General features: G+C 34.9%; 2 protein-coding genes across 10 annotated transcripts; both read left to right on the top strand.

The window, feature by feature from the left end:
• The first annotated feature begins 2,139 nt into the window (after positions 1-2,139).
• LOC140962480 (F-box protein At5g39250-like) lies at positions 2,140-4,356 on the top strand. 4 transcript variants are annotated; one of them, XM_073421409.1, is made up of 3 exons: positions 2,140-2,247; positions 3,148-3,264; positions 3,333-4,356. In XM_073421409.1, exons 2-3 carry the CDS (start codon positions 3,256-3,258, stop codon positions 4,170-4,172), a joined length of 849 nt encoding a protein of 282 aa, XP_073277510.1. In that variant the 5' UTR covers positions 2,140-2,247; positions 3,148-3,255; the 3' UTR covers positions 4,173-4,356. The 4 variants fall into 4 exon arrangements, with proteins under 4 accessions (XP_073277510.1, XP_073277511.1, XP_073277512.1 ...); XM_073421410.1 differs by lacking the exon at positions 3,148-3,264 and having other exon boundaries at positions 2,156-2,247; positions 3,333-4,353; XM_073421411.1 differs by lacking the exons at positions 2,140-2,247; positions 3,148-3,264 and adding an exon at positions 2,262-2,515 and having other exon boundaries at positions 3,333-4,353.
• A 1,060-nt stretch (positions 4,357-5,416) lies between these two features.
• Positions 5,417-22,185, top strand: LOC140962269 (sister chromatid cohesion protein SCC2-like). Of its 6 annotated transcripts, none has more exons than XM_073421122.1 (28): positions 5,417-5,856; positions 6,775-6,884; positions 8,021-8,199; positions 8,277-8,370; positions 8,457-8,713; positions 11,624-11,731; positions 11,867-11,978; positions 12,454-12,547; positions 12,646-12,832; positions 12,932-13,354; positions 13,432-13,958; positions 14,036-14,249; positions 14,319-14,369; positions 14,505-14,663; positions 14,739-14,906; positions 15,130-15,429; positions 15,731-15,883; positions 16,873-17,042; positions 18,010-18,118; positions 18,821-18,973; positions 19,073-19,177; positions 19,257-19,490; positions 19,789-19,922; positions 20,003-20,296; positions 20,383-20,734; positions 21,112-21,204; positions 21,309-21,434; positions 21,547-22,185. In XM_073421122.1, the coding sequence occupies exons 1-28, from the start codon at positions 5,630-5,632 to the stop codon at positions 21,763-21,765; spliced, it is 5,352 nt and encodes a 1,783-aa protein (XP_073277223.1). In that variant the 5' UTR covers positions 5,417-5,629; the 3' UTR covers positions 21,766-22,185. The 6 variants fall into 6 exon arrangements, with proteins under 6 accessions (XP_073277223.1, XP_073277224.1, XP_073277222.1 ...); XM_073421123.1 differs by having other exon boundaries at positions 5,418-5,845; positions 18,821-18,988; XM_073421121.1 differs by having other exon boundaries at positions 5,418-5,856; positions 12,463-12,547; positions 18,821-18,988.
• The last annotated feature ends 1,832 nt before the right edge of the window (positions 22,186-24,017 follow it).

Below are 24,017 nucleotides of genomic sequence, written 5' to 3'. Positions count from 1 at the left end.
GGGTGGGTAATCGGGTTGAGTGGGTTGGGTTTCGGGTCAACCCGCAATTTTTTTCTCCAACCCGAACCTGAAACAACCCGAAAACCTCCAACNCTAAATTTTGTTCAAATATGCAATATATAAAAATATAAGTAATATTTCCAAAAAAAAAAAAATTCAGGTTAACCTGCGACCCAACCCGAAACTTATCTAACATGGCGCTAACTCGAACCAACACAACTCGAACCCGAAAAAACTCAACCCGAACCTGATTTTTTTCGTGTCGGGTTCACGGATCGTGTTGTATTTTGACATCCATATGACCCTATCCAAATTGCACGAAAGATGTCTGTCCAACTCTTTCTCAAGATCCAAGAATTGGAATTCGTAGTCGTAATTTCTTAAAAAAATTAAAATTTTAATTTAATATCATACATTCCCTATGAAAATATTTTAATGCACCATATCCTGGGTTTGTACTTTTATGTTAGTTGGTTGTTCTTTGGTTGGACGCAAGTAAACTCCTTTCCACGCATGATTAGTATTTTTTTTCATAATAATCGTAGCCATAACTTTTCATAATCAAAGTCAAAATTATGTTTTGACCCACCGTATTTGAAGCTAAAAACTTTTGATAGTGCGACAGAGGGGGGCAGATTTTGATTTTTTTAACAACATTTATTGCAAAACTTTTTTATTTTTTATTATTTCATTGTGTGTGTGTGTTTTTTTTTGGTTATATTCATTTTTTAAGAGATGTCGGCTTTCGAAGGAACGATTGATTCATGTGAAATGATCTAATAAATTTGTGTTCAATAAACGAATTGAAACGATCCATATCTAGATAGAAAAGTGATATTTTTGATATAAAAAATAATATTTTCATGATTTGGGTAAGATATAATATTTGTATCACAAAATTGATAATTGGTATTGTATTTTATGAATTAAGTTTATTTAGTAAACAGTTACCAATTGTACATGAAAATGAAATCAAATTAATGTTATAAGTGTGCAGCATAAAACATACTCATATTAATCATATTCATAGTTAATTGAATACATGATAAATATATGGCATGTCTGGTGAGGTAATTGAGTTAGTTGAGAATGTGAAGCTTGAAGCCAAAGTCTCGAGCCTTGTACACGGTATTTTGCAAGTTTACACGGTGTGTGTGATTTACAAATTATTTTATATTTATAAGTTTTATCCGGCCTACATTCGAAATGAATGTAACTATTGCGAGTCTTCGTCATATAAAAAATGAGTAGGTTTCTTATATCCATGAGAGATTTATGCTTTATGCTAAACAATTATATCTATGAAATATTATTTTTTGAACAATTCAAAAGATTCATTAAGAAATAAGCACACTACTTCAACTTCAAGAAATCGTAATATCAATAGTTCGAGAGTAAACTGCTTTTAAATCTTCACATCCAAACATGCCACAAGAACATTTTACATACTAATTGGGCCCACATATTCTATTTGAGGTAAAAAAAAAAAAANTGATATTTTTGTACTTCAATTTCTTTATTTAGTGCATCAAAATTGTTAATAGTTTTGTACCAAAAATGTGTAGTAAATTTTGGTATGAATCAAATTGTTTCAATTTTTAAACTCAAAATATTATTTTTTATAGCGATTTAAAACAGTTGATAATATTTCATCATTGAAAAGACATGTCAGTCAACTCAAGGGTTACAAATAATTTTGACAAAAATTTGTCTGAGACGGTTTCACGAGTCGTATTTTGTGAGATCTTATTTGGGTAATTCATGAAAAACTATTACTTTTTATGCTAAGAGTATCTCTTATTTGGGTCATCCATAAAAATTTTTTTACTTTTTATGCTAAGAGTATTAATTTTTATTGTGAATATCGATAGAGTTGACCCGTCTCAAAGATAAAGATTCGTTAGACCGTCTCACAAGAGACATACTCATTAATTTTTTGTGGATACAAAGTGCACACATTTTTTCATGATATAAACGGACAAGAAACCCAAGTTTGGGTTGGGTATTTAAATGATTTACCATTTTATAATGAAAAAAAAAAAGAAAAATCCAAGTATCCTGTTCATTATTATCATTAGTATCTGAATAAATTCAATTAACTCTCATATTAAAACCCTAATTATATAAAATGTTTTTTATTATCCCCTTTAATCAATTCAACTTTTTTCCCTGGGAAACTAGCAAACATTCATTTTCACTGCTGTTTTCTTGCATAATTTCCTCTTTCGATCGAGCTTCTTTCCAAAGGTAACCGATATTATATAATTCCATAATATTTCGACGCCTGCAGAGAACATCTACCCTTTGTAAATTTTGGTTTTTTTTTTTAATTTATAATTTTTAGTTGTTGTCGTTTAATGTCTGATTTCCGTTTTCTCGTTTTACACATTTTTATTAAAATATTGTTATGGACTGAAAGGTGCGATTTACGGCTCCCCTTATTCAAGGTTTTGTTATTGTTATATGTTCATTGGAAATCGATGGAGATTTCGATTGTCATTTGGAATTTTATTTAGTGAGTTATTATTTCTCCTTTTAACACGATCAGGGTTAATTTTATGCGCTGTTCTCTTTGAATTTTCATGACATCGAGAGCCAAAAACCGGGCACTGGCTTTTTTGAAAAGGAAAGTATTGTCGCTTTGTTGAAATTTTATATTTATGAAGCCAATTCCTTTTTACATGTTCCCTGATCACCCCCTGGCTTACCCAGATTGCCTATTTTCTTGTCCTTCTGTATATTGTAAAGATCAGTTGTAATTTTTTTTATTAAATATCATGCTGCATATCTAGTTCTGAACATTTTTACCAGTATGTTTTTTGCTCACAAGCTTGATTCGGATGGTACACTGTTACACGAGAGCGAAATCATATATAGCGTGCATTCATTTGCAATGTGTCAGAACATGTGTTGGTTTCGAGCCAAAAAAAAAAGGAAGAAGAACAAGAGAGAATTATTCATATACATTTGATGCAATCAGGATGTGTTTATGATTTTCTTTTCAGTATGAGGTTTAATATGATATCAAATTAGAAGCAAGACTGATCGTGCGTTCGTGCCTGAGTTTTTATCTTTTTCTTTTGCTTTAGAAGATGAGTTTAGCTGGCTATAGTTTGACTTGTGGAGATACATATTTTCTTTTGCCAGGATTATGCTCGTGAGAATTTTTTCTGCCAGCTTGTTATTGTCCAGGGTGTTTTTTCATCGTTTTGGCTTGTGCTTGAACAATTGACTGAAGGCTTTTTCTGCTTATACATGCTCACCGTAAGATATATCTATGGTTTCCAGTCGAGTGTGCACATTGCGCCTAAGTTGAATTTTCCTTCCTGTAGGAACCTTTTTGGACTTATTATTTTGAAGTTTTAAATCAGAAAAATTCACTTAGTTACTCTATTCTGGTGCTTGCAATCTTCTTTTTGGTGGATATGTCATGTGACGAGATCTTGAAGGCAGTCTTTCCTCTGTTGGACAGCACAGACCTTGTAACATGTATGTTAGTTTGTAAGCACTGGCAAGAAATTGCTCTTGATGACTACTTCTGGCAATGCCTTTGTGCCAAGAAATGGCCTTCAATCTGCAAGCGATCATCTCCTCCTTCAGAGACTTGTTACAAACTATTCAAAACTTTTTTTAAACGTCAACGTGGCAAAGCCCTACTGCCCCCTAGGCTATCCTTCAATGACCTGGAGTTTTATTTTGACCTCTGGACAGAACAAAAGTTGATTTTTTCAGAAGTGGTGCCTGGGACTGACCTGCAAAATGGAACCTGGGCTCCTTGTGGGATTTGTGATGTTCTCAAGTTTCCTTTGGAAAGTCCTGAATACAAGATGACTTTACCTGTGCATCCAAGGTTTAGCATTCCTTCAGGCAAGGCAGTTACAGTCTCTGTACTTATTAGTCGAAAAGATTGCAACAAAGTTGCTTGCATAATGAATAACTCCATTTTTGAATACATTGATCGATCTGCATATCGTGCCTTTGCATTTGACTACCTTGACTTTTCCCCTGCCCACCCTTTTGTGTCTAGCGTAATGGCATGGATCTCTTTGCTTTTCACCAATCATAGCGATGGTGGACTCTTTGATGTGTTTGGAATTGAACTGGATTTCTGTGATGTTGCCAACTCCAAGGACCAAGTTCTGCAGCTGCTGGACATCCTCGGCTGGAAATGAGGTATTAGCTTACTTGTATACATATTTTCACCCGCTTCATATCAATGAGTAATATGGATATCTTGGTTTTTCCCGTCTTTAATAAAATTTCACCTCAATTTATCTGTTAAGTAGCTCCAAATTTGTAGAGCTCTTGTTAGTTGGTTGTAATCGACTGATATATTATATAAATTAATTGTTGGATTTTTAACTTTCGATATATTAATCTAAATTTTGTTGTTCGATGAACAAATTAATTAGATGTAGTTTAGTTTTGTATTATCAAATTCAGTAATCACATACATCAATATTACAATATATGTCTATGGAATACAAAGTTGATTTTGATTTTTGCTTACCATTAACCAAATAAATAATAAAATTAAATATCATTTAAAATATATTAAATATGTATTGCTGGCTTGCTGCACTCAATTTCATCAATAGAAAGTAAGATTGCTCATAAATTTTGATTTTGTATTTCAAAATTTTCGAATTTTTACTATTACCAAAACATTTGCCATATTGCATGGTATATAAAATTATTGAGTGTATAGTTATATATATGTTAATTAGAACAATCGAAACATAAACGCGAATTTAAATTATCGTGTTTATGTAGAATTTATAATAATTTATTTTAAATACTACTCAACTTCTATATACAATTTATAATTATTTCACTATCTATATGTTTGTAAGCATTTAAAATAAGTTATTACAAACATCATTTTAATACATTTTAAATATGAACATTTTCTATTCTTTCCATGGAAAACACTCGTGCACTTAAAATTTTTATATCCATCGAGAAGTAAAATAATTATGTATGTATAAATATGACATTTTTAGTCCTGTATTTTTTGTTGAATTAATTATAGTCTTATAATTATATTTTAACAATTAATTTTAGTAATTCTCATCAAAATCATGTAATTATTTGACTATTTTTATTTTTACTTTTAATTTTTTTATAATTATTTTGTTTAACACAAGTGCATGGTTCGAGAAAATTTTTAAACCACATAATTATAAAAATATAACATGATATTAATTATTTTATCACATAATTTAAATGAAAATCAATAAAATCGATTATTAAATTATAAATATAAAATTGCAATTGATTAAATAAACAATATATGACTCAATCATCATCCTATATTATATTGTGCAAAATGAAAAAGCTACCTGTATGCCGCACGGAGACCAATACGACGCCGTACAAGGCAAATAAAGGGTATCCCCGTCACTTCACTCAGTTATTACACAGAGACTGCGAGTATGCTTCTTCGCTGCTAAAAAATTCGCAAAATTTTCTATATTCTTTTCCCCGCCATTTATCTTTGTATCTCCTCCAACTCTCTCTAGGGCTACCACATTTGACATTTCTCCCCTAAATTAACCCCCCATTAACTCCATCAACTGTCGTTTCACTCCTCAAATTGACGAATTTTCACTCTCAATTGACTTCCGAGATGTCGAATTCTGGAAGCGGTGATGTCCCCTGTGGGATAAGCCTATCCAATACAGTCCACTCCGAGGTGGCGCCGTGCTTGCCGTTTCCGTCGCTTCCTGTGTTCTGTGGTGCACTGGATCAGGAACTCTGCCTCTTTGATGATGGAAGGTCCTGGTGGTCGTCTAACCAAGGTGATGTTCCTGGAAAGATTGCTGATCTCCTCAGAAACACTGATGTTAGTTACCTGTAAGTTTGCTTTGATGTTTCTTTCTCTTTTTTTATTCTCGAATTTTAAATTTTTGGTTTGATGGATTTAGCTTAGTGAGAGCTAGAGTAGTTTGGATTGATGATCTACAGTTTCTGGATTAGGAGGACATCCTATTTACTCCTGGGAGTAGTGGTGCTGATTTTGATAACTTTTTACCGTTTTAATGTTCCTTCACGTATGAAGTATGAACAACCACAACCACAACCACAACCACACGTTTGTGTATGTAGATGTACTTTAGGAGCAAGAAAAGCTGATGGCATATACGTTTGAGTGAGGGTTCCGACAAGCTGATGGATTTTATTCAGTATTTTTTTAATAAAAAAATTCAATTCCATTTGTAAATTTTCATCAAGCATAAAATGCTAATTGTTTTCAACCGTCGGCTTAGGATGTATCCTTTTGCCTTTAGTACATCATTCGAGTGCATGCTTTTATATGATCAATCTGATGCCTTTCTTTTCCTCAACAGGCAACACAATTAGTGTGTTTGATCATTCGAAATTGGCCAATGAAAACTCTTGCTCTTTACATAAATATTTGTTTGGAAACTTTGAAAAGGAACTTATTTGCTTGTATGTTGCTTTGACCCATGTCCGGGGCCTTTTATATTTCACCTGCCAGGAAAATGGACGAGTATGAAATCAGTTGGCGAGAGTAAGTTTTATGTAAATTGCCATTTTTTTATGATGGGGTTATTGTAAATGAAAAATTACTTCGTGGATTGTGACTCATTCCATCAACATTCTAAAATTTTATTTTATCTATGAGAACCTGCTTTGATGTTTTTAATTCCAAGGCAGGAAAGTTATTGCTACAAATTTTTAGGGGTGAATAATTTTAGATTTATCCTGGTAGATTCCACTTGAAACGCTTGTTTGAAAATTTGTTTGTAGGAATCTCAAAGACCAATCAAGCATTCAACCAGGTGCCTCTATTGGGAATTCTGACCTTTTCAATGAAGTTTTGAGGCATGATCCTGATGCATTTGAGTGTGTCGCTCCAGGTAAAATGGTTCATGAATGGGTTTTAAATATTTCGTTATTTGGTATCAACCAGCAACTTTTTTGTAGGTCATGCTCTTGCCATTTAGAATATTTTGCTTTAGTTTCATTACTCTTATGGATAGATAATTATGTTTTATTGACTTGATAGCTATCGAGCATACTGTACATAATGGTGAACATTGTTGTTTCAGAGCAGCATGTTCTTTTCTATGTGATGTTTCATGAATCCAGCTTATAAACAGTGCAATAGCCCTTCTTCGTACATCGTTAAAACTAGCACCAAAGTGCAAGTGTTGCGTGCTTGTACAATATTTTTTTTCCAAAATTTAACTATAAGTTCAAGTTTTATATAAAAATCGGCACAATAGTATAAAATAGAGGTGGTAACTATTAAAATTGTCAAAGGGGTAATTATTAAAATTGATGAAGGGACAAAATGTAATTGCTTAAAATTGCCAAAGTAGTATTTTTGAAAATTGGTAAGGGGTGAAATAATAATTATCAAAATGAATAGAGGCTAATTTGCAATTAAAAAAAGGTCGTACCAGACTTATCATTTTTGTCTTTATTCTCCCCATCTTTAATATACTATAGAGATTTCTGTGTTTCTTAATGGAGAAGCCGATTTTGAAGTCATTAGATGGCCGTTGATGATTAGGGATAGTTTAAGTTTAAGCATATAGGCTGAAAGGAGTTCAATGACTTTCTATCAATCTCACCATTGCCACGATGCATTGACTACTAAATTTTTGTCTCATTTAACCCAGTTTAGGAATTTCAAATTATATTGGGTAATTGCTGAAAATCTCGCTTTGTAATTATTGCTCCATTGCATGTTGACATTGGTCAGCGTGCCCTATTTTTACCCTGAGAGTTACTTTTAATAATTTAATATCCTTTTTCCAGTTTGCTATAGAATATTTAAAGGAAATTCCGCTGCTACAAACTTTGCCTTAATTGAGAGAACTGCAATTACAGCTTTTTTCCGGGTTCTCTCCTTCATCTCATATAATAGCATTCCTGGAATAATATGTGATTTGCATAAACTGTTCACTGTTCTGAAAGGTGTCATATGCGTGCTAATATCAGCAATGGTTGCCTGGCTCATACTTATTTTACTTTTCAAGTTTCTCAGGTTCTGTCGAGGAGCCAATAAATAGAAGTGATTTAACTGGATCAACGCCCTTTGAGCGTCACATGCCTGTGCTCAGTCAGTTGCTGAGAAACTCTGGTGAAATGAGGAGAGATGCAGACCAAGTTCAGACAGGCTCTGTCGGAACTAGCAAAAACCAGCAAGACCATTATGTTGACAAAGTAAGTTATGATACCGACTTCAACTGTGATGCAAGGTCTTTTGGTCAGCTAATTGTTTTTTTTTTGGTTTTATACAGAAAATTATAAGTTCTTCCAGAAAGAAAAAATTGAAACAGAAAGGAAAAAATGGTTTTTTATCTACGAGTTGTCCTGATTCTCGTGACTTTCAAGGTATTAACTTTTAGTTTCTACATCACATTGTTAATTATGTGTTTGTGTATATGTTTTAAGGAGCATAGCGTGGTCTCTTTTCACAGACGCAGCTATTTCAGGCTTTTGTGAAATGCTGGAGGAATTATGTGGCAGAGCAGAAGTTTTTGACGAGGATCGAGATGAAGCAGAATTGACACCATTGCCTTTTTCTGATCTTAAAGCACTTACGAATGAAATTATGTCCATGAGAGCCAAAAAAGTTCTCCATATGGTTCATATAGATCTTCTTTCAAGGACATTGAAGGTTTTAGATCAACAGATTCACCGAGCAGAAGGACTATCAATAAATTATAATGACCATGTAAGTTTACAATTTTGGTAACTAAATAGATTTATATCCATGCCGAGGTTCTTGATTTTTTTCGAAGAAGTTGCCAAGGGTGATCATTCTGGTTTACAGTGGGAGGGGTTTCTTGTTGGTCTGATGTACCACTGTCTAGCTGAAATGTAATTCTTTTCACTATTTGACCCATTCCCTGTACAATGGTGTGGTCTGGGAGTCATATTTTTTGGCCCAAGTTCTCGTTATAAATTCTAATAATTACCTATTTCCCGCGCACTGGTTTGGTTTTGGAATCCCTTATTTGCTTGCTCCAGTAATTTCATTTCTTCTTGTGATATCTTATTGTTGAGTTCCTATTACTCATTTCCTTGAACTATTTTTGGTTTGGACTTTGTAATTGCTGTAGATTCTCAGTGGCCCTCCTGCAGATTTCTCTTCAGAATGATTTAATTTTACCTCTTTGATACTTATGCTTTTGAGCTGCCTTTTCTGGTATCTCAAAGCCAAGCGCAAGGCGTGAAGACAACATGTTCTTTACTGAAGTGAAGCTCAAATAACAATATACTAGAATATGTACACCTGGAGAAAATTTCAGTACATATCAAACACCATGTACTCTACAAATTTTGAAGAAAAATAAAACAAAATTCATTGATATTTAAGTGAAAAAAGATGGTCGTTATCTTGCATTTTGTCTTTGATTAATATCTACACATTAAAGGTGTGCTTAGAAGTGGTCTTGAGCCTCTGAGCCGCACGAGGAACTTGGGCTATGGGTAAGGCCTGGGCTTTGTTAATGTACAATGCCTTACCTTGCTCAATGGCAGAACCCGACGAGCCTAGGCATGCCTTTTGCGGTTTCATTAACTATGATAAGAAATGTTCTGGACCTGCTTCGCTTCAACTGCTTTCCTGGTTGACTGATTTATTTTTATGGGACTGAATGAATGTCCGACTGACCTGATATTTATGTTTGGATTTGGTGTTTGGAGCTATCTGCGACACATCACTCAAAAACTCTTGGCATGCTTGTATAAGTGTTGACATCCATAATTTATTTGACATCCATAATTTAAACTATGTGCACAAATAATTAGATCTTCGCAGGAAAAATGATATGTTGTTGTGAACGCTCGCTTTCCTTTTTTTGTCAGATTTTGTGGTGAAATGAGTATTAATCAACTGATGCATGATGTTGGGCTGGTGAAATGTGTTGGGGCCCTCAGGAATTGCCGACAGTTATGGCTGTGTTAAACAGATGACCTCCTGGAACTCAGAGAAGATATCTAAACTGACATCTGTGTCATGCTCGAGTTATCTGTTTAACAGATCTCAAGAACATGCTGCACGGTTATGTTGGACTAATTAAGAAGTAAAATAAACGTAGAAACGTAATTACTTGATTTGTGTAGTGGACAAATTGATTTTTCTCGAACATATACCCATGGGTAATTTTTTTGTTGTTCTGCACCACCCACCCAAAAAAGGTTTCATGTAGTTGAATGAGGTCTACATGGATTAAAGCTGTTCCTTCTTTACTTGCTAGATGCAATTAATATGTCTCCTTGTTTTTGTTCTCTTTCCACTTTCCCCTGGTCTTTATTTTGGTATGAATTCCCCTATTTTTTGTTATTTCAATAATAATAATGATAACAACAACAACAATAATAATAAAGTGATGACACCGTATTAAAGTAAAAGAGAGTCTTATTTATGTGTGTCAGTTTGTTAATGTTTAAAGATCGAGAAACTCAAAGCATTACAACAATTTTGTGATCTTCATGTTAAGTAATTCTACCAAATCACCAGTCAGGATGGTATGAAGAATTTTTTTATTTAAGTAATTTCATTCAACATTATTCAATGGTGTATAAGTCTTTTATATTTTTAGATTAACTAATTAAATTTTCAAAAGAATGATATTCAATCAATGTCAGTCAATTTTGCATTTCATGCATTTGAATTTGCATGTTCCATATAACGTGCCCGGTGCCTGGCTGATCTATTCCATACCACGCAGTTTGTAGTTTATTATAGTAACATATAAAAAGTATGTAAAAAAATTCCCTGTAGATGTTGACCTTGGGGATAGTTTCGTTAATGGCTGTTTATAATTGCACATTTCTGATTTCAAAACTGAAATCTTTTATATAATGACTCCTGTCTTAGCAACCAACTCCAATAAACCCTATCTCCCTTATATAATTATAGAGCATGGGCAACGTTAATGCTAGATTTCATGGTTGTTAGCTTCTCTTTTTTGAAGATCTTAGACCTTGTTTTTCCTCGAGGAAACTAAACCACCATGTGTTAATATAACTATCCTATATAAGTGGATTCATGGCTGTCCACTCAAATCTAGGCATGTCAGAGACTAAGAACTGATGCCTTATTTTATCTGAAGTAACCAGGTTATCCATCAATGACTGTTTGCTCGACTCCTCATCAGTTGTTGCTTGTGAGAATCTGTCCTTGATGAAGGTTAATGTCAAGTATTATCTGGAGGACCAGATCATTTCTATGTGCATTTCCAACCATATAACGAGGGAATCTTATGATGGGGATATTGTCATGCAGTAATTGTGAATATTGTAATTGAGCTATAGTAGATTGAATCTACTATAGAATGTTTCGCGTGTTTCACAAAATCAGATTGTTACTTATTTTTATGTACCTATGCTGGATAGTTTACGGTTCCAGGTCTTGTTTGCTTAGGGATTTGGCTGTTGAGTTTCAATAACCCTTTCTAAGAACTAATAGCGGGTGGAGGTTATCGACTCCCTATAGACGATTTTCGGGTGTTTCTTTTCCCTTACCTTTGACTCTTTGACACTTCCCTTCTTCAGTTGTCAAGTTTACGTGGTTAGCTTTCATTTACCTATGCTGCTCTTGCCTCAATGTTCATTAGTTATTTTCCCTTTTTTCCAGCTGGATGCTGACGTTGTATCATCCATTTATTGTTCTCTCGAGTCGATCCATGGAGCTTTGGCTATTATGGCTCACGATGATATGCCTAAACAGCTTTACAAAGAAGAGGTATGCATTTAAGTTCATTTGGTGTGATGAAATATCTCGGGATGTAATCTTGCTTTTACTTCTTTGCGGCTCAAAATTCTGTTTAAATTTGCTAGATTATCCATCTTTGTCACTAATTTTCCCTCTTCGTCTCAGAATATTGAAAGAATCCTGGATTTTTCGAGGCATCAGATTTTGGATGTTATGTTTGCTTGTGATCCAGCATACCGTGCAATGCATAAGCCAACCGATAATGGAGCCATTGATGGTATGCTATGCTTCTAGCCGGTTTACTTGAGTCATTTACATTTTTACACGACAATCATGTAGAATGACTGCTTCAGTTAATGATTTATCTTCTCCGAAGTTGCTCCTTTATTCTCTTGGATGTATAGCAAGACCTGACTTTACCTCTTTCCATGGTTCTTCTTTGTATGTTTAAAATTTGAATTTTTTTATTGTTTTCATAAAGCATAGTGTGTCATTTTGTTCTCCTTTGGCAATAATGAATTTCTTTGCTAGTATGTGGATGTGGTGTCCATTCGGCTCGATCATTGTTCCTCCTTTAGGCTATGGACTGAGTGCAAGTAGAGAAAGGTCTCATGTTTCTTGCTTTTGGATCTTAGCTTCCCCTTTGTATAGTGTCTTATATTTTACGCTTTTATCCTAAAAAATCTAACAACCTTATTTTATTTTATTTTATTTTATTTCTTGTGTTCCTTCGTTTGCCTTTTGAATATTAGATGGAGAAGATGAAGAAGCGGCTGAATTTGGTTCGGCAAGTAAAAAAAGACGAACCTCCAAGAGTGTAAAACAAAAGAAATCCACGACCTACAAGTACAATGATGACTCTATATCTTTTTTTTTCAGATGATGATGTTTTGGTTGTCTAAAGAGGTTTTTCTTCCCAGAATAATTATACGTTTTTTCCTCAGGGGACTTTCTGTCGTGAATACTGTAACTCAGAAGTTGTGCACTATTCTTAGTTTTCTGAAGCAGTTTCTGTCAATAGAGCGCCTTTCTGATAGTTGCATTCTCCAGCTCGTGAGAACTAGTTTGCAGACACTTTTGGTTGATAACATCCCACTTTTGCAGCTGAAAGCGATCAGTTTAATTGGTGGGGTAATGGAATCAGCTTACCTAGTACCTGTTCTGGTCTATCTCTAATTTTCTACATTTTCTGCTTTTGCTTAGTCGCATTTTTGTCAAATTGGCATACAGATATATTACATGTATACTCAGCATAGATCTTACGTGATGGATGAAACCGTTCAAATAATTCTAAAGTCACCACTCTCTAAGCGAGTACCAAGAACCTATCATGTTCCTGATGAAGAGCAGAGACAAATTCAGTTAATCACAGCTCTGTGCATTCAAATGGTTCAGTATAGTGCCAATCTTCCTGAAGTTGTTCGGTCCGAAAATCCATTACTGGAGGTTTCAGTCGACCCTGGGTACCCTGCCAAATGCTATGAGGCAATCACAGAATCTTGCTGCCTCTTTTGGACTCGAATTCTTCAGAGATTGGCCAGCACAAAAAGTCAGGATGCATCTGAGCTAAAGATGATAATGGAAAATCTTGTCATGGATTTACTCACTACTCTGAATTTACCAGAGTATCCTGCCTCAGCTGCTATTCTAGAGGTACCCTTTTTACAGTTGGTCCTTGGATGGAGATGTTATCACTTATCTGCTTGATACTTATCTAATACTTTTTGCAGGTACTTTGTGTATTGCTGCTTCAGAATGCTGGGCTGAAATCTAAAGATATTACAGCTCGAATAATGGCCATTGACCTACTGGGTATAATTGCTGCAAGGTTGAAGCACGATGCTGTCCTGTGTAGGGACGACAAATTTTGGATCTTGAAGGAGTTCATTAATAGTGAAAGTGTTGATCCAAGTTATGAAAAGGATGCATGCTCTGTTTGTAAGGCTGCAATAAGCGAAAGGTCCTTATTTGTGTGTCAAGGTTGTCAGAGAACATTTCATGTTGATTGTATGGAAGGAATGGAGAATGAAGTTCATTCGCGCAACTCGGATTGCCAGATCTGTCTGTGCGAGAGACAACTTCTTGTCTTGAAAACGTACTGTGTGTCCCAGGACAAGGACGAAAAAAAGAATCTGAATCAGTCAAAAAAATCTTCTAGACATGACACAGTGACAAAACAGGAGATTGTTCAACAAATGCTTCTCAATTATCTGCAGGATGTGCGGTCCGAAGATGACACACACCTCTTTACACGATGGTAAGCAACTAAAGAAAAAGTATTGGTTATCAATCCTTTCAAATTTCATAAGCCTATGAAGATATATTGACTTGCAGGTTTTATCTTTGCCTATGGTATAAGGATGACCACCCTGCTTCTGAACAAAAAATCTACTACTACCTCACTAGGCTAAAATCTAGAGCAATTGTGCGCGAGTCTTCTTCATTTTCATCCTCTCTGAAACGGTTTTCAGTTAAAAAAGTAGCTTTGGCATTGGGACAAAATAGTTCGTTTGCTAGAGGGTTTGACAAGATTCTTCAAGTGCTCCTGGTAGGTGAATGTTGATTCTTCAATAATTCAGCATTTGGATGTTTGTTCTTATGACTCTAGTACTATCAGGCAAGTCTAAGGGACAACTCACCAACGATTCGTTCTAAAGCAATGCGAGCGGTATGCCATAAATCGTTTCTTTAGATACCATGCCTCCTGGATTCCTTTCCTTCTAGTTTGTTCTTTTCAGCACCATCTGAAATTGGAAGGCGAGGAGCCCTGACCTCTTCCATTTTATACTCTTTGGAACTACAGGTTAGTATCATTGTAGAAGCTGATCCCGAGGTTTTGGGTGATAAGTTTGTCCACATGGCTGTTGAGGGAAGGTTTTGTGACTCTGCTATATCTGTCAGAGAATCTGCTCTTGAGCTTGTTGGTCGTCATATCGCATCGCATCCTGATGTTGGTCTGAAGGTATTTCAGTTGCGGATGCTTGGTTTGATACTCATGGGGTTGATTTGATTTCTAACTTCTGGTTAATTTTTCTAGTATTTTGAGAAGGTAGCGGAGAGAATCAAGGATACAGGGATTAGCGTGCGAAAACGTGCTATCAAAATTATCAAGGATATGTGTACCTCTGATACCGGATTTTCACTATTTTCCACTGCCTGCGTTGAAATAATATCTCGCATCAATGATGAAGAATCCAGCGTACAGGTGTTTGATTGTATTTTGTTAGCTGGACACAAAGCTTCTTTCCCTTAGGAGTTGAACTCTTGTATGTATGCACCTTTGTTACTGTAATGATGGTTTAAACACTCGAAAATTGGTGTGATTCTCTGATAGCTTGAACATTAGTTTGTATATTGATCTTTGAGCTTTTTCTTAGGTCCACTGTTGTTTCATTCAAGTGTGTTCTTGATGTCATTCTCCTTTTCAGGATCTTGTCTGCAAGGCTTTTTACAAATTTTGGTTTGAGGAGCATTTGGGCATGCAGACCCATTCATTTAAAGATGGAAGTTGTGTCCCATTGGAAGTGGCTAAGAAGACGGAACAAATTGTAGAGATGCTGAGAAGGATGTCTAGTCATAAACCACTTGTTACTGTTATTAAAAGAAACTTATCCCTTGATTTCTTTCCACAATCAGCCAAAGCTGCTGGAATAAATCCCGTATTACTTGCTTCAGTACGTAGACGCTGTGAGTTGATGTGCAAGTGTTTGTTGGAAAAAGTATTGCAGGTAATGCTTTTGGAGAAAGTGGGTTCATATTTTGTATGCTATCTGGTTCCTTGTGTATGCTTAGGCTTTAGATTGTTTTATTCCAGTTTATGTAAAATTCACTAGAATATATTCTCTAACCAGGAATTACCACATTCATCTTTAAATTAATATGTCCCTTGCTTCTTGGATGAAATAATGCAACAGAAAATTATCAAGGACTCGAATATCCTTATGATATTGTACATTTTCACTCATTTCTCTCTCTAAAAGTAGTCTTTATCCGGCAATGCTAATTGGCAAATTTGCCATGTTCCTCCAGGTTACAGAAGTAATTAGCGAGGAAGGAGAAGAGCTCATGCTACCATATGCTTTACTATTGCATGCCTTTTGTCTGGTGGATCCTACTCTATGCGCACCAGCTTCTGATCCTTCTCAGTTTGTGGTCACCCTACAACCATATCTGAAAAGTCAGGTCAATTAAATTTCTTTCCCAGTGCTAAAACTTATACAAATGACGATACTCTTCATGAATGAATCCTATCAATTTTGAGATTCTTGTTTACTCTTTGCTCAGTATTCCATGTTTATAGTTGAATATCACATTTTTGTTTCTTGGATGTTTCTAATCACTTTTTTAAAGTTGGATTACTGTAGTGTCATCGACTAGTTAGTAGGAATCAACCTACGTTGTAAGAAATGTCTTGGAGCTACCTGTTGGAGACGATGGTTTTCTGTACCTACTCAACGTTTGTGTTACCAAATTTCTTTAAGCATTGCGTCATTGATGTTTTCAGCAGTTGGTGATATGAAATCTTTAAGGACTGAATAACTCTTGTAATGTGTCTGATGTTTTTCTTTTCCCTTCTCTTTCAACTTTGTACTTTCTATGAGATCAAATCCCAAGCAAATGACAGTATTTATTCGGTGTAAAGTTTAGTAGATTGTATGGAGTGCCTTGCCTAGATGATATTCAATTGTATGTTATGATCACGCATATCATATTTCTAGATTCGTTTTTCTCGTAAACAGCATGCTGCTGAGTGATTTATAATTTCGCTGTTAGTTGACTACTAGCTACGAGGTTAGATACTTTGGCTTTTGGATTCTTATTCTATTTTATTTCCATATTCTTGTTAAATACATCATCGCCTTTTAATTATTAGTTTAGCTTGAGGATAGGCACAAAGGACCGAATATACATTTTATTTAACTAAAACTGGATTTGCAATCCTAAGGTTGAGGTGGAATCAGAAATCTGGTGTCTTAATAGAGTCATGTTTATGATTAGTTGAAAATGGTCATTAGCACAGATTCGTGAATGGGAGGATGCAAATATCTATGTGTGAGGTCACACGGGTATTTATTTCTTGATCTTGCAGAAAACCATATTAGCAAAGTATCCTCGAAAGTCTTAAATTTAACTGAGAAAGAATTAAACACAGTTTCTCCTCCTTTTTGCAGTCCGACAATCGGGTGACTGCACAGCTATTGGAGAGCATAATATTTGTGATCAATTCCGTCTTGCCTTTGTTGCGCAAGCTTCCTCAAACTGTTTGCGAAGAACTTGAACAAGATCTAAAGCAAATGATTGTTCGACATTCTTTCCTGACAGTTGTTCATGCTTGCATCAAGTATTCTACTTTTCTCTGCAATTTATCTTTTGTTTTCTATCAATAGAAAAAGCATTTACTTCTAGAATTTTGTGCCACCACCTGTTCGATAATCAGAACTTATATTACATCCTGTATGTTCCTTTCTGATAATTGAAGGCTGTTTAGTTGATAATGCTAACATTTTTTGGTAACTGTTTAAGTATAAGCTACGACCAACTTTTTTGGTGAAGGCATTCAAGGTTGCTTTCTACTGGGGATTTTCTGTAATTTTTTTAGAGAAAGTAACTATTTTGGTATTTTTGGAAGGTCGGAATCGGATTTCAGTAAGTGAAAATATGATCGTTGATCTTTGGGCTGTTCGTACTGTTGAATTTTTCAAAATTTTTTGTACTTACAATTTTATATATTTTTTGAAGGCATTATTGTTGATGTTTTTTCCATCTTCCATGGCACATCGTTTTAATAACGGCTATTTATATATATTCTTGGCATCATGTAGCATGAATTTGGTTGAATGGATAGACATGTGAAATGGTGTTAACAGTTGCTTCATCCAGTGAAAATTCTTTTAATTTCTCTCCAAGTCCTTTCCATTCTTAAAAAATGACTGAAAATCTTGTTTGAATGGAGCTTAACTGAATAACATAGTTCTTTTGTTTTCTGTTAAAATAGGTGATCTCTTAGACATTTTACGTGGGGATTGTTATTGGGGAATTTAAGATTGATTTGCTATTAACCTGAATGTTGGCAACATTTTTTTGAAAGACTCTGTTTTGTTGACCTTGTGGGAAGATTTTCCTGACACTGTGCTGCTCTGGAATATTGTACTTTGTTCTTAAATTTGTGAGTTGCATGGTAGCCGAAGTGTTTGACTGTCTCTGATTTCTTAAATAGGTTTTATAAGATAGGGATAAGTTTCAGTTTCTTGGTAATGATACATTTTCTTGCATCTGTTTTCTGAGGTATCATGTCTCTCAAATATCAGGTGTTTGTGCTCCGTGGGCGACGTAACAGGAAAAGGAGCACTTGTGGTTGAATATCTTATTCAATTGTTTTATAAGCGCCTGGATGCCTTGGGATTTGATAATAAGCAGGTTCCTGTTTGTCAAGCAAATTTTAGTGTTCTAACTGCCAGCTTTTGTTCGATCTCAGCTAATTATGCTCATCTCAAACATTTCAGATGCTTGAAAAACAGACAAAAATTGTTTTTGGTTAACTTACCTGCTTTGGGGTGCATTAATTCTTCTCGCCCCTTACATGCTCTATTTCTTTATCTATCATATATCCTGCATTATTTTTTGCAATGCCATTGCACACACGCGAACCAACTTCTCCTTTACAGTGATGTTTGGGATTTGTAATTTCTTGATTATTTTTTCCTAAGAAGAAAGGTTTCTGAGATTTTTCAGACAGCAATCATCACATGTTATCATTTCATGTTGTTCCAGAGTAAAATACAATTCTAATATAATAGCCAATCATGTTCTGACATAGCAGATTGTTCCTCGAGGATGCAATAATTTTAAATTTAAATTGAACACATACTGAAGCACATTAAGCTTAGTCTCGTCTTTGAATGTCAGACGTTTGCTACTTGTGCATTTATGCTAACCTAGATACATCAAACCCACTGCAATTGCTGCCTGTTTTAGTAACGTGCTCGGCCAAATTATCTTAAATTGTCTTATACCCTCATCCCCTCACAGTTGTTACTCTTTTCAGATTTTCATTTGCTTGAATATCTCTAGTTTCGTGAACATGTGGTCACTAATATTTATTAATATTTATCTTGTCAGCAAGTAGGTCGGTCTCTTTTTTGCCTGGGGTTGTTATTGCACTATAGTAGTTCTCTGTTGACCGAGTTTTCTTCCAACACGAGGATGATGGATGTCACACATAGTGTTAACCTGTTTAAAAAGTATCTTCAGGCCGAAGATTTCATCATTAAGGTCCGTTCGTTACAGGTAACCACTGTTCTGCTGTAGGTTTGGAACACATTTTAAATTAAATATTATAAAATTCATTATGTAATTTTGTATTTGCTTCAGGCCTTAGGCTATGTTTTAATTGCTCGGCCTGAATTTATGTTGCAAAAGGATGTTGGTAAAATCATGGAGGCCACGCTTTCCTCTAATACTGATGCTCGTCTGAAGGTATTCTTGTTTTTGTTGATCCCGCCATGGCACCATCCTTTTTTTCTCTATTTTGTTAACAATATTCATGGTTTGCCAGATGCAATCGTTACAGAACATATATGAATACCTTCTCCATGCGGAAAGTCAACTGGAACCTGATAAAGCTAGTAAAAAGGAAGTTAGTCATTCGATTGATGGTGCACAAGGTGTGCCTGTTGCTGCTGGTGCTGGTGATACTAACATATGTGGTGGTATAGTTCAGCTGTATTGGTATAACATCCTAGGGAGATGTTTAGATGTGAATGAACAAGTGCGCCAAACAGCTCTAAAGGTCTAATTTTTCTTTGGTTCGAGCTTGTAGTCGTGAGATACTCTTGACACCCCATCCCAACGCTTGCACACACTCACACCAAATCCAAATGAATAAAATAAAATACCTAAAAATTGTTTGTCCTTAAATATGTTACCATTATGGTGATTTGATTGTTACTTCAAGACTGAAAGTAAATTCCAACATATTTGGTCCTCAACCAACATTGGGAATCCTTGTTTTAACTCTTGACGATCCATCAGCATTTACAACAATAACCGTTATTGATTCATTTTTTTTGTTTCTCTTCTGTTCACAGATTGTGGAAATTGTGTTGCGTCAAGGTCTTGTCCATCCAATTACTTGTGTTCCATATCTTATTGCTCTTGAAACAGATCCTCAGGAGGTTAACTCAAAGCTGGCTCATCATCTGCTGATGAATATGAATGAAAAGTATGTTCATTTATGTGATAGTCACTCATTATTCTCTGCATCTTGAACTGTAGTTGGAACTTATTGATTGCTTACTTCAGGTATCCAGCTTTTTTCGAAAGCCGTCTGGGAGATGGGCTTCAGTTGTCGTTTATGTTCATACATGGCATGAATGATGCTATAGCAGAAATCCCAAACCATAAAGTTCATTCCAGTGTATCCAACACTATGAAGGGAAGGTCTGATGCTGGCACTTCAGCTTATGCTCGCCTAGGTGTTTCTCGGATTTACAAGCTCGTTCGCACAAATCGTGTTTCGAGAAATAGGTTTATGTCTTCTGTTGTTCGCAAGTTTGAAATGCCTAGGTGGAATGATTACATTATACCTTTCCTCATGTGAGTTATGTCGCTTGTTCTCGTTGTCGTCATTTTTATACTTGCTGATTCTTGGACATGCCGCTCAGATTATTTTTGTTCCCCAGGTACTGTACAGAAATTCTTGCTTTGTTACCTTTTACCTCCCCTGATGAACCTCTTTATCTGATATATACTATAAACCGATTGGTACAAGTTCGAGCTGGGATATTAGAGTCAAACATCAAGGATTTTTTGCATTCTTCAGAAGGAATTTATCCAAAAGGTATCGGAAATGGGATAGTCCAGTCTGATCAAACTATTCAATCTGTCAGTGAAAGATCCATGTCCAATGATGGGAATCACAAAATCTCTGAAGAGTTCCCGGGTCGTCATTTATCTGGAGATCCTCAATCCAAGTATTCAGATATTATGGAAGATTCCTATAGCATGCCCAAAATTGATTTGCAGAAAATACAGGTACATAAATAACTATTGGGATGAATACAGATACCACCTTGACCACTCATGGGTCAGACTTTAACATCCTCGACTATGATAGTACTCTTTTACAAACTCTTTCAAGCTTCGGAGCCTATGTGTTTGTACAGAATAGATACATTTCTGTACATGACTTGAAAAATGCATTGCTGAGTGTGCCTAGTCATAATGGATTATTTTTGAAACAGCGGAAGTTAATGCACGTTTTGTTAAACAATGGGAGTTAACTTTTCTGTTTCCACTTTTAAAATGTATCCAAAGCATGCTAATTTTCTGTGAATTGATTTTGTTGCAATTCCTTTGAATTTTGGCATTTTCAAATAGCTTAGGCTTCTTCATTTTCCTATCTGTCGCAGGTTGATTGTCTGGCAATCGGTGCAATCCAACTTCTTTTGAAGCTGAAACGGCATCTCAAGATTGTTTTCGGTCTTGATGATGCCCGCTGCCAGGTAATGCTCTTTACGTGACCTGCACCTACTATAATATAATCAGAAAGATGGTCATTTTATTTCAAATATATTTGTTCCAAATCTGTTCTTTTTTCTTTGATTAGGCATATTCACCAAATGAACCGCCTAAACCCTGTGAGAGTTTGTTGCGGCAGAACATTTCATTTAATATTAGCGACATAAACATAGACCCACCAAACACTCGTGAAGATTTCTCGAGGAGGTATCAGGTAATACGAGTACTAATTTAAACCATTACCCTGAATGTATTTTTTCGGTTGCATTTTAGCCGGAGTTTACTAGATGTTTTGTTCGCTTCGTTTATGATTCTACACTTCTCAGGATTTGAAGAATGCATTGAACGAAGATACTGTTGATTATTCAACCTACACCGCCAACATCAAAAGGAAACGACCCCCTCTAAGAAGAGGTGGGAAGGCCAGCCGAACGGCAGATGCTGAAGATGAAGATGACAATGAGGATGAAAATTGGACTGATGGAGTGAACAGGATAAATAGGAGTGGCAGAAGAGGTGATATAAGAACTAGGCAACGGTATTAGTTGGAAATACTAAAAAGTAAAGCTAAAATGTACAGTACATAGATAGGAGAAACAAAGCTAAGTGGAGATAGAATGTGCAGAGAAAATTGATACTTAGAAAATTTCTGAAGGTGGAATGTGATTTTAGAAATACCCTAGGGATGAGGGGCAATTTTTGGTGGGCGCTATCGCAGCTCTACTCTACCAATTGAGGCTACCACTAGCACCGAAAGCTCGTCACTTGTTGGTAGCAATTTGTACAGTATTTTTTAATTCTATCTCGTTTTTTAAATGAAGTATGTGTTGTTTCTGTAGTTTCCAAGGAATGTGTTACTATCTAGGGATAGCAGGGTACAAACTGGGATCATCATTTCTAGTTGTATATTGTCCTGTGAACAGGATAAAGTCCATAATCGGCAGATGGCTCGTTATTTTTTTAAATTTCTTGACACATTTTATTGTTGCGAACGCGATGTCTCTTTTGTTTCCTTGATTTCATTGTACATGTTGAAGATAAGAATGTGGTTGAGTTCTCATCGACGAGTCATGAACTGAGTTCTTCACCAGTGTAAGCACTAATACATTGGGGATATTGAATTGGTGATTGATATTTGAAGTTCAATGTGATATTTCTCTTTATTTTTGGGTTAATATGAAAGGTTTAGTTCTTTTTATTATTATTTATCTGAGATGTGGATGTCCTATTCGATAGTCCACTTGACGGATGTTATTATTTTTATTTCAATTTTGAATTCGAGATTAATTTCGGAGAAACCATCTAGCAAAGAGAACAGTTTGAACAAGAAAATAAATTATTCTACAATAATAATAATTATTATTAATTGCCTTTGCAGGAGATTCGATTTTTTAATATATCATTGAATTACAGTTCTGATTCCATTTTATTGTAACTGGAACCATCGACATTGGAAAAGACTTTTCAACTATGGGCAATGTAGGACTGCCTTTGTCTCAAATTCTTCCATATTAGACTCATCACTCACACCTCTTTTGTATATCTGAATCTAAATTAGTTATGTACAGTGATATAATGATATTTTTACAAGAGACGGTTAACAAGGTAGACGCCTTGTGTGTGTCAAATAGATGTAACATATAAAATATTGGTAGTTGTAAACACCAAAATTTATTAAAACCCATTAATAAAAATATATCAGCTTTTAAATCTAAACTTAATATTCTTAATAAAATAATCCCAACTATTTGATGAAATAGTAGGTTTTTGTGAAACGGTTTCACAGATCTTTATCTTTGATACGAGTCTTCCATGTTCATATTTAAAATAATAAATAATATTTTTGACATAAAAATTAATAATTCTTCATGGTTGATCCAAATAAGAGATTCGTCTCACAAAATTGACTCGTATGACCGTCTTACAAAAGTTTTTGTGTTGATGAAATTGACCCGTGACTAAAAAAAGTTGAACACATATTGGAGCTACCAATACACGAGTAACTATCATTCTAAAAAAAATCACGAGCGATTATTATTGTTAGTTTAAAATCTGAATTTGATATTATTAAAACGAACACAAAAACTATTATGATAAGGTTTCACGGGTCAATTCATAGTACGGATCCTCGACTCAACTCGATTCATGAAAAAATATTATTTTATAGAAAAAAATATTATTTTTCACTAATCAGACCGACCTGTCTCACAAAAGATCTACTCTAAAACAAAAACTCACTTAACTTCATCACACATATTAATCTCATTATACATACAAAGTACACAATCTCAAATTTCAAACTACACAGCAATTAAATCAAAGAGAAAAATAATTGTTTAATAATTAATAGAAATTTTAATGTTTTAAATAAATGACTGACCGGAATCCAACATTCAATTGGTATGTGGTTTACACATTTTGTGAGACTACACAATAAATGTACGGTGGATGTTATCGATATATTCGGTGTAGCACAGAATCATACAAAAAATTACATATTTTTTAAGTTTCTTTTACTAATTAATTATAATGTGTGTGTGTGTGTGAGTAACTTATAATTAAACTTATGTATGGGTGATTTTTATATATTTATACAATCATGCAGTTAATATTTGGAAATAGTGCATTTAATTTGGAAACCCAAAACCATTACTTTTCACCACTTTAAAGTTTTAAGACCTGTTTCTGTTGAGAAGGCAAGAAGACAGTGAGATACGCATTTATTAAGCTATTAATTAATATACCAACATTTGTCAGCCCATTTTATTATATATTATATATATAATTGAGAAAAGTA

Source organism: Primulina huaijiensis, chromosome 17, assembly GCF_012295235.1.
Source record: "Primulina huaijiensis isolate GDHJ02 chromosome 17, ASM1229523v2, whole genome shotgun sequence".
In the NCBI taxonomy this organism is placed as follows: Eukaryota; Viridiplantae; Streptophyta; class Magnoliopsida; order Lamiales; family Gesneriaceae; genus Primulina; species Primulina huaijiensis.
The sequence above is the reverse complement of the archived record's forward strand: the minus strand, read 5'-3'. Positions and strand labels throughout refer to the sequence as shown.